Source organism: Acanthochromis polyacanthus, chromosome 8 (genome assembly GCF_021347895.1).
Source record: "Acanthochromis polyacanthus isolate Apoly-LR-REF ecotype Palm Island chromosome 8, KAUST_Apoly_ChrSc, whole genome shotgun sequence".
In the NCBI taxonomy this organism is placed as follows: Eukaryota; Metazoa; Chordata; class Actinopteri; family Pomacentridae; genus Acanthochromis; species Acanthochromis polyacanthus.
Window position 1 is genome coordinate 32,246,325 of NC_067120.1, and position 13,911 is coordinate 32,260,235.

The window sequence follows — 13,911 nt, forward strand, 5'->3', positions numbered from 1 at the left end:
TTAATCAGTTTGCATATTGCTGTAGAAACATCCAAGCATTAGAAGTTAGAATTTAAATTGAAAATGTAACTGCATCCATACAACAGCCCACAACCAGAGAGAGTGAGTCAATGATGATGTACAATGTGTGTGTGCGTATCTACATTATGCACATGTGCATGTGTGTTAGTGAGAAGCTTTTGGCTTCAGCAGGACAGAGCGCTCCAGCTTCCTACTGTTATGTAATCTGATAGGGAAAATCCAAGCTGCTATACACACACACACATTACACACTCAGTCTCCTTCCAAGACACACATGCACTTATGCACTACACAAATATGCTCAATTTGTGCACAAACTGGTCATCACCATATGCTCTTCTCGTCTGCCAATAATATGTCTGTCTGCGTGTGTGTTTGTGCACTTATGTGTGCGAGGGAGAGAGTTTTCCACTGGAAGTAGTTATTACAGGGTAATGTCAGATGTGCAAATGAGGAATGCGTCCAATAGGGAAGCAGTAGATGGAGGGAGGAGGACGATCAGAGCTTCAGAGCTGTCATCTTTCTTTATTAGTCACATATGAAAGGTTGATTTGTTCTTCTCTATTGTACTAATAGTGTTAACGTTTTGTTTTCTGTTGACCCACATAGCTTTCTTTTCTCGATTATATGTTGACGGCACTAAAACTTTTCAAATTCCATCAAACATTTACTTATGCAATCTGACAAGCCCTAAAGTTATGTTTCATTGAAAAAAAACAACACTTCCTTTCTGTGTGCAGCTGTTAGTCTGCAGTAATTGCCCAACTTCCAGATGAGGAGCCTTTTATAAATCTTTCGAACCACTACCGCAAAATTGGTTTTACGCGTGTCTGCGGTTACTTTGAGAGGGTCAGTGTGTTGTCTGAGTTTGTTCTGCTTGTTATTGACGCTTATACAACATTTTTGTAGCTGGCTGCCGGAACAAACTAAAGTAAAACAGAAACTTTGTGAGAAGTCATGTGGAATTAAAGTTGCGGCCTGGAATCTGACCTAAATGTCTTCAAATGAACGGGTCAGAGGTGGTTTGTTTTCACGCCATATGGGATTCTTCTGCATGAAAAGTGGGCATAAGTCGCCACATCTTCATTCATCTATATGTAAAAAAATAAATAAATTAAAAAAATCCACACCACGACAGGATGGGGAGTAAACAAGTGATGAAAATATTAACAATTACCTCACAGAGAGAGTGATGGAAACAGAGAAGGGAAAATGGAAGATGAGAGGAGGGAGGGAGAATGTGTGTGGGTGTTGGATACTCGCGGGACCTCGGCACTGCAGCATTCTTTCTGTGTTTGTGTGTGTGTGTGTGTGAGAAAGAGAGAGGGGGGAGAGGGTGAGTAAAGGTGGGGGGCACTCTTGGGACCCCTCCAGCACTGCAGCAGGTTGTGTGTGTGTGCATGAATGTGCGAGTGTGTATATTCTCCAGCCCCCACACTACCAATGGGTCAAGCTCACCACCACCACCCTCCCATATCAGCCCCCACCACCACCACCATCGCCGACACCCTCAGCACGCCCCCCCGCTGCCCCTGGTTGCCATGGAAACACACCTTGAGCAAGCCCCCCAGAGAGGTGCACACTCCTCCTCCTCCTCCTTCCGTCCACTGCTCTCTTCTTCGCTGCTCTTCTTTTCTTCTTCTCCCAGTGCCTCTGTTGCTCTCTCCTCCCGTCCATCCCATCATCCCTCGCTCCATCCCTCTCTCTCCTCGCAGTCTTTCTTTCTCCCTCGCTGTCCTCCCCATCAATCGCCTGGCTTGGTTTACGGCCTCTTTGCGCCTCGGGGGACCAAACACACTCTCCAACACACACATAGCCTCATATAGTTTGGGGATGGAGGGTTTTGACAGGAGCAGGGAAGGCCAGTAATGGAGGGCAGACACCCAGGGGACCCCCATGAGCTTATACATAGACAGAGAGAGGTGGGGAAGGTGTGAGTTTGAGGCTTGTGGGCACTCCGGCACTCAAAGGAGTTTCCTACTCCGGACTAGTAAAGGGTTAAGGTGTGTGTGTGTGCATGGAGAAAGGAAGCACCTCAGGGATCTGTCTCCAGTGCAAACCGAGGAGCTAATTTATGTTGCAGCGGTCTGTGATGAGGCTAGATGCATCATGTGTGTGTCGGTGTGACAGGGATAATGCCACCTGGTCTTTCTCCTCTGGTCAATTAGCAGAGAGGCGGCTAACGAGAAGGAGGATGAGACTGATGGAGAGCATGAGCAATGAGGATGTGTGTTTGTGCAGCAGTACTGGTAGTGGAATTGTAATGATGAGTCTGACCGCAGTATGGACTTTCCTCGAAGTGTCCACCCTCCCTCCTTCCTTCCTGCCTTCTGGCCATCCACACACATTGCACTGCTCTCTCTCCTCACATTGTTTCTCTTTCCTCTTTTTCCTCTAATATTTTCTGTCTCTGAGGTGAAACCTCATCAGTAATTCTGCAGCACTCGACCATTACTTGTGTGTGGGGTTCTCATTTAGGAAGCTCTGGAGCTGGGGTCAAGCTCTGTCTTCTTCTTCTCAGTCATATTTGATAGCTCCCTATCAGACTCTGTTTGCCTCTCCGTCTGTCCGATATGTTGTTTGAATTACTTATTTATCTTCAGCCCACTGTGAAAGGAATGCTGGTAATTGCAGTGCTCATTGTGTATAGAAAGAATTGTCGTGTAATTTGTCATGTAATTTCTTCATTGTTAAAAAGAGATTCTTGGTTTCCAGGTTTGCAATTTAAAGCGACTCTCAATAAAGCATAAAATAATCCCAAAACTTGCTTTAATGTGCATACAAAAATAAAAAAAACACAGAAAAAGTTAATTTTCTGTTGGGTGGTAACAAACTCCGAGTCCTAACCTTCACCCAGCCTCTCTGCCTCTCATCCCTCTCTCCCCTGTGTTCTCTGTCCCAGCACAGGCCTCCCAGGGTTGTGTGTCGGTCTGTGTGTGTCTGTGTGCGCTGGTGGATCAAATGCACTCTGTGAGACAAAGCGTAACGGCAGGATGCTCTACAACTCTGTCATCTCACTATGGGTCACGTACGCACACACAAACGCTCGCACACGGACCGGGTCTCAGAGGGGGACAGCACACAGAGACAGCGGTCCCCACACACACTGATCAAAACAATGTATTTGTCAGAAAAGAGAACTCTTTCATGGGACACACACACACACACAGGCGTTGGAGGCCTCTCTCCATGCCCTTGTTCCGGACAGCCCAATTATCTCTCTGCACCTCACTGTTTTCCCCTCAGTTCCCTCTCTCTCGCTCTGTGTGTCTTTGCTGTCTTTCCCTCTCTCACTCTCGTTTTGGATTTTTTATTTTTATTAATCTCCAGCCACTTTTACGCTCACCCTATAATTGATTGACCATTAATTAGCTTGCAGAGTTTCTTTTGTGAAGCTGATGTCTTCATCTGTGTCACATAACAAGAAATGGAACGTGATGACACACATATTAGGCTAATTTCACTTTGTGCTTAGTAGTGAAATGATTACACCCCTAATTTGTCAATCAACAATTTAACTAATTGATTCGTTGTTGAAATAGTTGTTTGTAATTGAAACATTTGTCAGTTGTAACTTCTTCAGTGACAGAATTTGCTGCTTTTCTATGTTTTGTAAATTCAGTGATTTTGACTTTAATTCTGTTCTTTGATCAAAACAAGCAAATCTGACTTGAATATTGGAAAGATTGAATGAGCCAATTTAAAGGATTTTTAGACAATATGTACTCTAAATACAAGCAAAATACAAAAGAATGACGAATACTGACAGTAATCATTAGTTGCAGTCCTAGTTGACTGTAGATATTTTGCATTAGAAACTAGAAAATTACCAAAAAATTTTACTTAACTGTCAGGAATTATAAATATAAGCTCATCCTGATTAACTGTGCAATTGTGTCCACAGTTGAACTTTTGGTTTCTTGAATGCTTGCAGGAACTTTGCTGCACACAGAATGTACCAGACTAGTAAAGATGTCGCTCTCTAAGATCTTTGTCTCTGGGCAGTAGGCGCATCATTGTATGCATACAGAGGTAACTGATGTCTGACCACTTTCTCTGATCCTGGCAGCGTGGGAGAGTGAGATGCAACTTCTGAAGAGAGCTTTACCCCTACTGAGGGCATGAGCTTTAAGGTGCCTTCTACAGAGGCCCCTTCAACACACACACACAAACATACACAGACACGCAAACACATACATGCTGAGATCACTGAACCGTAGGCATTACTTACTTACAGTATTCACCGTCTGTCTCAGTTTTGTATTTCTGTATGTCTCCCTGCCTTACATTAGTTCTGTCTTACAATGCCAAAGCAATACTTTTCAGTTTTCATGAAAGAAATAAAACGATACTTTTAATACAAGAAAATGATTATAATGACAATATGAAACATAACAATTGATTAAACTGGTAGTGCTGTACACCCCTCCCTCCCTCCCTCTGTCTCTCCACCTCTTTCTCTCTGTGTGTCTCACTCCATGTGACTGTCTCCTGCTGTTTCAATCTCCTAGTAAATGATAATGAACCTCTATCTGTCTCAGTACGTCTCGGACACACTGGCGCCCCACACAACCTAGCAGCCTTTGAGGTTTGTGTGTGTGGAAAAGGGATGTTTGGGGACCGGGACCACGGAGCATACCATCTCATCCATATAAGCCCATGTGGCACCCACCACACAGACACACAGACACACACACACACCCCCACAGCTATTGAGACGGGATTAGGGCACCCTTGTGTCGGCCTTTGAGGCAAAGAGAGATAGGAATCTTTGTGTGTGTGTGTGTGTGTGTGTGTGTGTGTGTGTGTGTGTGTGTGTGTGTGTATTCGTCAGTATGGGTGTCATGGATGTATGATTGAAGACGTTATTAACCCTGCGATCCCCTGCAGCTCTGCAGCTGAAGTTCTGCAGACTGTTTTAATGCGTGTGTGTGTGTGTGTGTGTTCACACTTACAGGACATGAGATAAGTGACAAAAAGGGAAAAAGACACAGATTGTGTTCTCCCTGAATTGTCTGTGTGTGTCTGTGAGTCAGGGTGTGTATGCATGTTAGTGTGTATGTGTGTGACCCCACGGGGGTCACAGATTGGCCCACAGAAGACACCATCTGATGTCCCCCGGCAGTACTGTCCTATGGTGTGCATGTGTGTGTGGTCCCACACAGTGTGCGTGGGCGACTGGGGCATTGGTCCTGTATGGTACAACAGCGATAAGGACGACAGGCGGGAGACCTGGTCGTCGAGGGGTGCATGTGTGTGTTTGTACATGTGTGTGTTTACGACGCCCACCTTCATCTGGCCTTTCACCATGGGTGCTGTGATGTCACTCACGCCTTCCTAAAATAGATACAGACACACAAAAACACTGATATAACCCCAAGTGAGGGTGGAGGTTGGTTGTGAACAGTCTCTTGTGTGTTTGTGATGAAGATTCAGTCAATCATATTTGAATGTGATCTCAATTTTGTTCATTTCTTTCAAGGATTCCTGTCACTACTATGTACAATTTCTTTCCAATATCCACCAATTTCATAGGGTTTTATGTATTGTTATTCACATATTAGAAAACATGTCCAAAATTTTCTGTGTGCTTAAAACATCTGCCATGAATGTTGTATTAATATTTCAAAATGATGTCACATGTTTCTGTTTTTATGTTGTCTAATCCGGCCTACACATGCGTGTCTGTCTCCTATTTGCAGAGGAGGGCATCAATCACGAGTGCAAGCTGTGTAACCAGATGTTTGATTCACCTGCCAAGCTGCTTTGCCACCTGATAGAGCACAGCTTCGAAGGCATGGGAGGTACCTTCAAGTGTCCCGTCTGCTTCACAGGTGAGAGACAGACGCACACACATTTACCTTCAAGGACAGTCACACAGTCAACCCCCTCTCACTTTTGTCCCATCTGATTTCTGTTAAAAATAGACACAGAAACACAAAAAGACGTTATATACACAGTGCAACCTATCAGCCACAATTTTAAAATCGTTGACATGTGAAGTGAATGACATTGATAGTCTTGTTACAGTGGCACCTGTTGAGGGGTGGGATATATTAGAAGCACTTGCTTGTTGAAAATGATGCATTGGAAGTGGGAAATGTGTGAAAGCACAAGGACCTACTTTGACAAGAGCCTGATTTTGACAAGAGCCTGATTTTGACAAGAGCCTGATTTTGATGGCTTGACGAGTGGGTTAGAGCATCTCCAAAACGGCAGATCATGTAGGGTGTTCCCAGTATGCAGTGGTCCAAGAAAGGACAACCGGTGAACCAGCAACAGAGTCATCAGCATCCGAGGCTCACTGAAGCGTGCAGGGAGTGAAGGCTGGTCTGTGTGGTCAGATCCCACAGAAGAACTACGGTAGCGAAGACTGCTGGAAACCTTAATGCTGGTTATTATAAAAATTCTAACAGAATTAGATGATGAAGCAATGGAAGATGTTGACATTGACTGATGAATCATGTTTTTTTTTTTTTTTTACATAAATTGAATGGCTGAGTCCATAGTTTACTTGGGAGAGAGATAACAGCAGAATGCACTATGGGAAGAAAGCAAATCATTGGAGGCAGTGCAAAGATATTGTTCTGCTGGGAAGCTCTTCATGGCAACAGAATTCCCGAATGCCAGGATAATGCACCGTGCTACCCTCTGAAAAATAGTTCAGGAACAGTTTGGGATGCTGGACAAAGAGTTTAAGGTGTTCTCTTGATCTCCAAAGTCCTCAGATCTCAATGTGATGATACACTGGGAAAAAATCCAGTTTATGTAGGTCCAATTCGCAACTTCCAGGAAGTGAAGGAATTGAAGGGATTTGGTGCTAATGTTTCGATGCCTGGGGTCTTGTGAAGTCAATGTATTGATGAGTTTGCTTCTTTAATGGCATGAGGAACCTTACACAGTATTGCACTGGTGTTTTTCATGTTGTGACTAATCAGTGTATTTGCATGAATAATTTATTTTTTAATTAACTTTCAAAATGCAGAAAAAAATTAAATCAAATCCATATAGTATGTGGCTGTCAGTTCTCTCAGGTATACTCATGTAACTTTTCTATTGATCTTGATAAACTTACCACTGTTCTTCTGTGATTTTAGATTAAGTTGCTTTTGCCTCTTGTTGTAATCTCGTATTGGCTTGATGATGTTTTCTTGCCATTGAAAATACTTCTTTATGACCGACTGTGTTTGGGGTTGCTGTCATGACTCAGAACTGATTTGGGGCCAGTCTTTAGGAATGTCTCCTTTTATACTAGTGGGGAAAAAATGTAATGACTTTTGCATAGCACTGTATATACTATATAATATTGCAATACTGAAACTATTTTTTTTTTATTCAGCTGGCTTTGTTTTTCACATGCATTCTAGTATTTAATTTATTAAAATTGTAAATATGAAACTGAAATAGTTTTTCATGCCTTCCAGGTTTTAACTTTCCTAATTAAAACTACAAACTGACTAAAAGGTTTTCTCTGCACAGCAGTCTGTAGGCACCAAGGTGGTCTCAGCTTATCATGATATAAATGCAAAGTGAGGTTAGTATTGCTGCTTGAAGCAAGATCTGCCCCTTAAATCTTCTATATCATCCCCTGTACCTGTTGTGGCTCAGAAATGGCTCTCTCCGGGTTACCTACATCATGATATATTCAGTACATTTTAAATTTCTTATACTATGTAATTGTGCTACTCTACATGACCCTACATATTGCCCTTCGGGGACAAATAAAGTGTTCGGAATTGAATCAGTAATGGCCGTGGGGTTTAAGATTTTGGGTAAGCAGTGAAATCGCATCAGGAATATTCATTGTTTTAGCATTTCTAACTGGGGGAGCAATATTGCAGCAGGGTGCCAGCGCTAAAGAAGTATTGCCAAAACTGTGTGTGTGCAAAAGTAAACACAATAATACTTTCACAGTGGTCAAATATGAAGTACCTTAAACCTATGCAATCCACTGGAGGGCAGAAACAAAATGCTGGATGACCAAATTAGGTCTGTGGTGTTCAGAGTTGCTTTCAGCACCTATTTTAGCAGAAACTAAGTCAGCACCTTCGCTTTCTCTTTTCCTCATTCCATCTCTGACTCTCTATTCCCATACGTATGTGCTCTCTCTCTCTCTCTCTCTCTCTCTCTCTCTCTCTCTCTCTCTCTCTCTCTCTCTCTCTCTCTCTCTGTGTCTCTCTGTCTCTTTTTCTCTCTCTTTCTCTCTGTGTGTCACTCCATCATTCTCTTTCCCCCCCTTCAGTTGTTGAGTTTGTCTTGTGTTGTGTGCCTACCCCCCAGGTACACAGCAACGCTTTAAACTTTAACTCTATTCCTTGGTGGCTTATGAATTAGTAAGATGGGCACCACTCCTATGGGGAGGCTTAATAATTCAACACATACACACTCACAGTGAAAACCAAAAGTTTACTGAAACAAAGGAGAGAGAAAGAAAGGGAAAAAAGTGTGAGACAACACTGGAGCGGAAGTTAAAAAAAGAGAGATAATTTATTGATAAATATCACATGGTCTGCTGAGGATAGCTCTTCCTGTTTTCTCTCTTTCTTTCTCTTGATCCCTTCTGTCGCTTTATTTTATCCTGTATACTCCCTTCTTCTCCAGTCAGCCCTCATTTGCTTTGTGTGTGTGTTTGTGAGGTTGTTTATGCTGAACACTCGGTTGCAATTTGGTTAATTTTCTACAAATACAATAAATGATAGATAATTCCAAACCTGCAGTGTTCATTGCAATTGTCCAGCTGTAAAGAAATTTGGTTACTGCTTGGCAATGCAAAGCTACGTGCAATGCAGTCTCAAACCTGTTTCTAACAATTGCTTTCCACTGACAGACATGGAATCAGTTTTCTGCAAAGGTTCGATTTAAGCACTAAAGAGTTGCATTGGCTTTGCATTACAGTTCAATTTGAAACTGCTGAAATGATTTTTTGGCTCTTATTTTGGCATCTACAACAGACACATCTACATCAATGCACGTTTATCTTATTTCAGTAAGGATGCAGTTTTTGGTCTGTATAGTTCAGTTGGCCTTTGGGTGGCTGACTTCATCAAATAAACACTGCGTTCTGTTTCTGTGTTTGTCCTCTCCCAGTGTTTGTGCAGGCCAACAAGCTCCAGCAGCACATTTTTGCCGTGCATGGTCAGGAAGACAAGATCTACGACTGTTCCCAGTGTCCACAGAAGTTCTTTTTTCAGACAGAACTACAGGTAGGACGCCTTAAAACTGTATCTGTGTTGACATTGACCTCATTCCTGTTTGTTTATTGTTACAGATAAATTAAAAAAACAGCATGTGCAGGTACTGACATACTAGCATATCAACTAAGGTTCTGAAAGCGAACAAGATGAACAGAGAAAAAGACTCCCCCTCTTTTGTTCATCTCTTAATTATTCGGTCCTTCCAGGATTTCGCGGGCGTTTTTTGTGATTGTTGCGACCGAAAATGCCTGAATTCGCGGGAGCTTTTCTAAAAAATTGCGATAAAAGTTGCGATGTTTTAAGCTTATTTGTTGTGATGAAATTGCAGGAGACAGTGACAATTGCTAAAAAGCTGCATTTTTTCCAGCTTGTAGAACATGTTTCAACGCTGTAATTGACAATATTTATTCCGAAATTAATTATTTAACGTTCCAACCCATTTCCACAAAAGCTGGCGCACCATGGTGGGAATTAGCAGCAGCCAGATACTGGTTTAACATGACGTGGTTGGTAGATTTGCCACACAAAATGCTAACTTACTATTGAATGAATCATATTCAGACATATGTCAGTGGCTTAAAAAGTTAATTTCACATCCTGGCACACACGTGTTCACACACACGCTCACGCCTTGTCACGTCAACTAACAAGAACAGCACTGAGAGAGCACAGTCCTCCTTCTGCATGTGTACATACCGAATCACGTGACCTAAATATGTAGCGGGCGACGGGAATTGATGGGACTCAGAAACACCCCCACAATTTAATCAACTGTTCCTTATATCATTTCCAATACGTCCACAGAGGTAGATTTGTAGTAGGATCACAAAGATGTGATCGTCAGTGGGCCGCTGAGGTAGCGTTCACTTGTTGCCATGGTTACCGTGCCGCTATCAGACGCCGTGCCGCTTCCTCAATGGGAAATTCTTAACAAATCCGTGGATCCAAACATTAAGCCGCATCACTGCCGAAGTCTAATCACTTGGTCCTTGTGTCATTTCTGACCAACCCTGAAAATTTCATTCAAATCCCTGTGTGTGTTTTTGAGTGATGTTGGTAACAGAGGAATGATTCACACACGCTGATCGTCACATAACTCTGCTGTGTTGTTTGGTGAAATAATTAATCTAATTCACTTTCATTCTTGCAGTGCCCTAATGGATCTGAAAGCAAGTTTCCATCATGGTGATTTATATGGTCTGTTGTCCGCTCATTTAAGCTGTTCGAATATGTTTCGTGTGTGTTTTTTCTTTTAAAGTATCAATCGATGATTTTTTTTCTTGTTTTTTATTCCACCACAATATTGCACAGGTGTAAAACAGTGTAGCTCCGCTTTGGTGAAGAACATCAGTGAATTAATTGTTAATCACGGCCTTCAGCAGTTTTTTGTTGGTAAATGAGAGACATTAGTATCGCACATGTCTGCATCTTCAAACCATAAACAAGGAAGTGAATTCAGTGATGTACGTGCATTACATTTGCGCTGGGAGCTGCTATGATTGGTGGAACTCACAGGAGGCGGGCCAAAATTGCGGGAAAGTTGCGGTGATTGGACAAAATTGCAAGGCTTCGCAAAATTCGCGGAGATTGGTTGATTTCACATGAATTCGCAACATCACAACATCGCAAATTTCTGGAGGGACTGATTATTACATGAATTTCTCTGTACTTTCTGGGCTTCCACCATCCCTCAGCATACTCTAACTTTATTCAGTAACTCCTCCTGGCGCTCCTAGCTACGTCCGTTTCATAGAATCTCTATATTTATTGTTTATCTCCATAGTCTCCCTTCACCCTCTTGCCATTTATCTGTCCCTGTTTTCCCGTCTCTCCTCATGAGGTCTGGGCAGGGTTCTGGCAAGCTTCATGTCATTAGGGTCCAGACACATGAGGTGTGTGTGCATGTGTGAGTGTGTGAAAGACACGAGTGCATATAAGTCACCCAAGAGTAGGTCCTGGGCCAGCTGTGGCCAGATCCGTATGATGTAAACCTCCCTGTTGTCTTCCATCTCTTGTAACCGTTTGGCAGCAAACCAGTGATCTGCACAATCTTCAGGTCAAGCATCAGTCCTGTTAAAGGTGAAATCCATGATTTATGTCAACACTTGCTGCTTGGTTGACCGTAGAGGTGCATTAACCCTTAGAGCCCAACAGATGCACTTAAGGTACAAATTCTCTGTTTTCTCTTAAAATATTTATTGCAGCAAAGTGTAGCGCATATCAAATAAAACTGCACGACTTTACTTTTCCAAGAATACCAGTTGCTTTTCTGTGCCGCAAAGTGTCAGTGGCAAAAACTGTTTTGAATTTACATTACATTTAATGATAGTTTGCCTGTAGCTCCGTGTTGCAATGCAATCATTGCATAGATGTTAACGTATATCTGCAATGTTATGCTATTATTTGAAGAAAAAATGTCTCTACTACAAGCCTGTTTTTGTAAGATACATGGAAAAACAATTTTATCATAAATTTTTCCTTGATATCTGGTTAATAAAAGAAAAATTACCGTAATCGACAAGGTAAGAGCTGAAAAGTAAAGGCAGTGAAATTTCCATGAAAATATGTGAGGCCTCATAGGTGCAAAGACAGCATGGTTTGTGTGAAATGTGGCATGGAGGCTTACAGTGTATTTGAATCTAACATATAACATATATACCATGCACAAATGAATTTCCGGGTAAATGCTTCTAGCATGCGTCTTTGTCTGAATGATAACTTATTGACACTGTCAAACAGGACAGATGCAACCCCACATGCCATGACGAAGTGACGTCTCATTAGCAGAGTATCTCCAACTACGATCTGAAAAATGATCCAGGGGTGTGTGTTTTATTTAAAGACACAGATGGAAAACAAAAAAACGTTTTATATTATATTTAAATCTACACAAGCGCCATCATTGTGTTTGAGAGCTACACATTCTTCTTGGTCATGTTTTTGTGTTGGGTCTGCACACATCAGGTTTAACATAATTTGTTGTTATTTTCTCTATTGTAGAGTAGCTTGAAAAGAAAGTGGCTTTTAAAATCCCTGGAAGGATATTATATGATCAGTCTTGAAATTTTAGTCCGAGCACTGACAACTGGGCATCAACTTAGCTAAACAATGAATGGAAAGATTATCTTAGTATCTTAGGCACTTATTTTCCTCATCCATTTCATACTTTATTTTGTCTTTCACTGTAAATTTTTACTCCTCTCTCTCTATTTTGTCAACTACAGTCTAAAACTTAACATGTTCCCCTTTGTAAGAGCAGTTAGTGTACATGTGGAGATGTCGTCAGACCCAGAAAAAGAGAGAAATACTGTAAAAAAAAAAAAAAAAGAATAAATAAATGTAATAGCATTTATTTGATTCTAAGAAGGCCTACCACAGCCAACACACACACACAAACACACTCACATAAAGTGGCAATGATATAGGGCCAGAGGTGGTGGGCATATGGCTGGCCAGTCCATTTAACAGCAGGGTGACTGCTGGACCCTGTCGGTTAATGTCCACACACAGGCACCACTCACACTTCACACACTCCTGCTAACCTCCACAGTCCTCTGCACATACACATCCCTCAACTCATTCACCACTCCTCCACACACACTCTATCCCTGATGACTTCTCTCCTGCCATCTGACCGGGTCACAACATCTTCATAGAGTAAGGAACTGAATTAATCAGTTGCTGGGTTTGAAATCAGGGGAAGTCAGCTCACACTGTGTGCTTAAATGAGTGGTCTGCTTTAGCATTTCTTAACAGTATCAAGCACCAATTCAACTATCAGTGCAGAGTAGAGTCGAAGAAGAACAGAGTATATACTGTTATCAGCTTTGTTAAAAATGCTAATTTAATCTTTCTTTGAATTCTAGGTCATTCTGCCTCAGTTCGCTGAATGACCCACGCCTGACTATCTTCAATTTGACAGATTGTTTTAAAGTGGTGAATATTGATTGATTTGAGCATGTGTAAAATCTGAGCTCAACATTAGTTTTTGAGTTTAAAATTCTTTACAAAGATGGGGTCATGTCGAGTTTTGGCACCGTTTTCTTCAAAGCAATATTTGGATCAATGTTTGAAGTGCTATAACTTAAGAAATAATGTAGATAGTGTCCTGAAGTTTTGCAGGTTCATAAATATACTCTTCAGTGGTACAACACTGCCCTGATAGATTAATACAAACCAGTTAGATGATGGGGCAAATTTGGTCACAAAATGTCCACTTTTTTTTTCTATTCCGATATTCCACCAACTATAAAAGCCTTATTTTTCATCCTAAGCCGCTGATTTTTTCCCCTGTGATTGGCACCAATAGGAGCTTTAAAAATCCAGAGGATGGTGCCAGTCAGAGGCATACACTATAAGAAAAAAATGTGTATTAAAATGATTTTTTTTTTTTTGTATTTGTGGACAATATTTGAACATGCATTGAGCAGGTATTATGGTGGAACTCTGAAAGCGAGTTATATCGAATTGTTCCTGGGCTTAAAGAAAAATTACGGTTTTCCAACTCATAGGGCTTCAAAAATATTAATAAAAAGTGGTAATATGGCAGTTCAAATATTGCTCCACAGATTGCTGCAAAGACAATGACCCCATCTTCTTTAGGAATTTTTAACCTTTGAGCCCAGATTTTACACATGGTCTACTCAGTCAAGAGGCTGATTGATATTTTTTTCTTTCTGTGATTGGCACCAATAGG

The 13,911-nt window shown here is 41.6% G+C and overlaps 1 protein-coding gene across 3 annotated transcripts in view; it reads left to right on the plus strand.

Annotated features, from left to right (window-relative positions):
* Nucleotides 1-13,911, plus strand: part of znf423 (zinc finger protein 423) — a 167,275-nt gene that overhangs the window by 140,694 nt on the left and 12,670 nt on the right. For all 3 annotated transcript variants that reach the window (XM_022206152.2, XM_022206153.2, XM_022206154.2), the window contains 2 exons: nucleotides 5,724-5,855; nucleotides 9,109-9,224. In XM_022206152.2, the coding sequence (XP_022061844.2) occupies nucleotides 5,724-5,855; nucleotides 9,109-9,224 (248 nt within the window). The remainder of the gene's footprint in view (nucleotides 1-5,723; nucleotides 5,856-9,108; nucleotides 9,225-13,911) is intronic.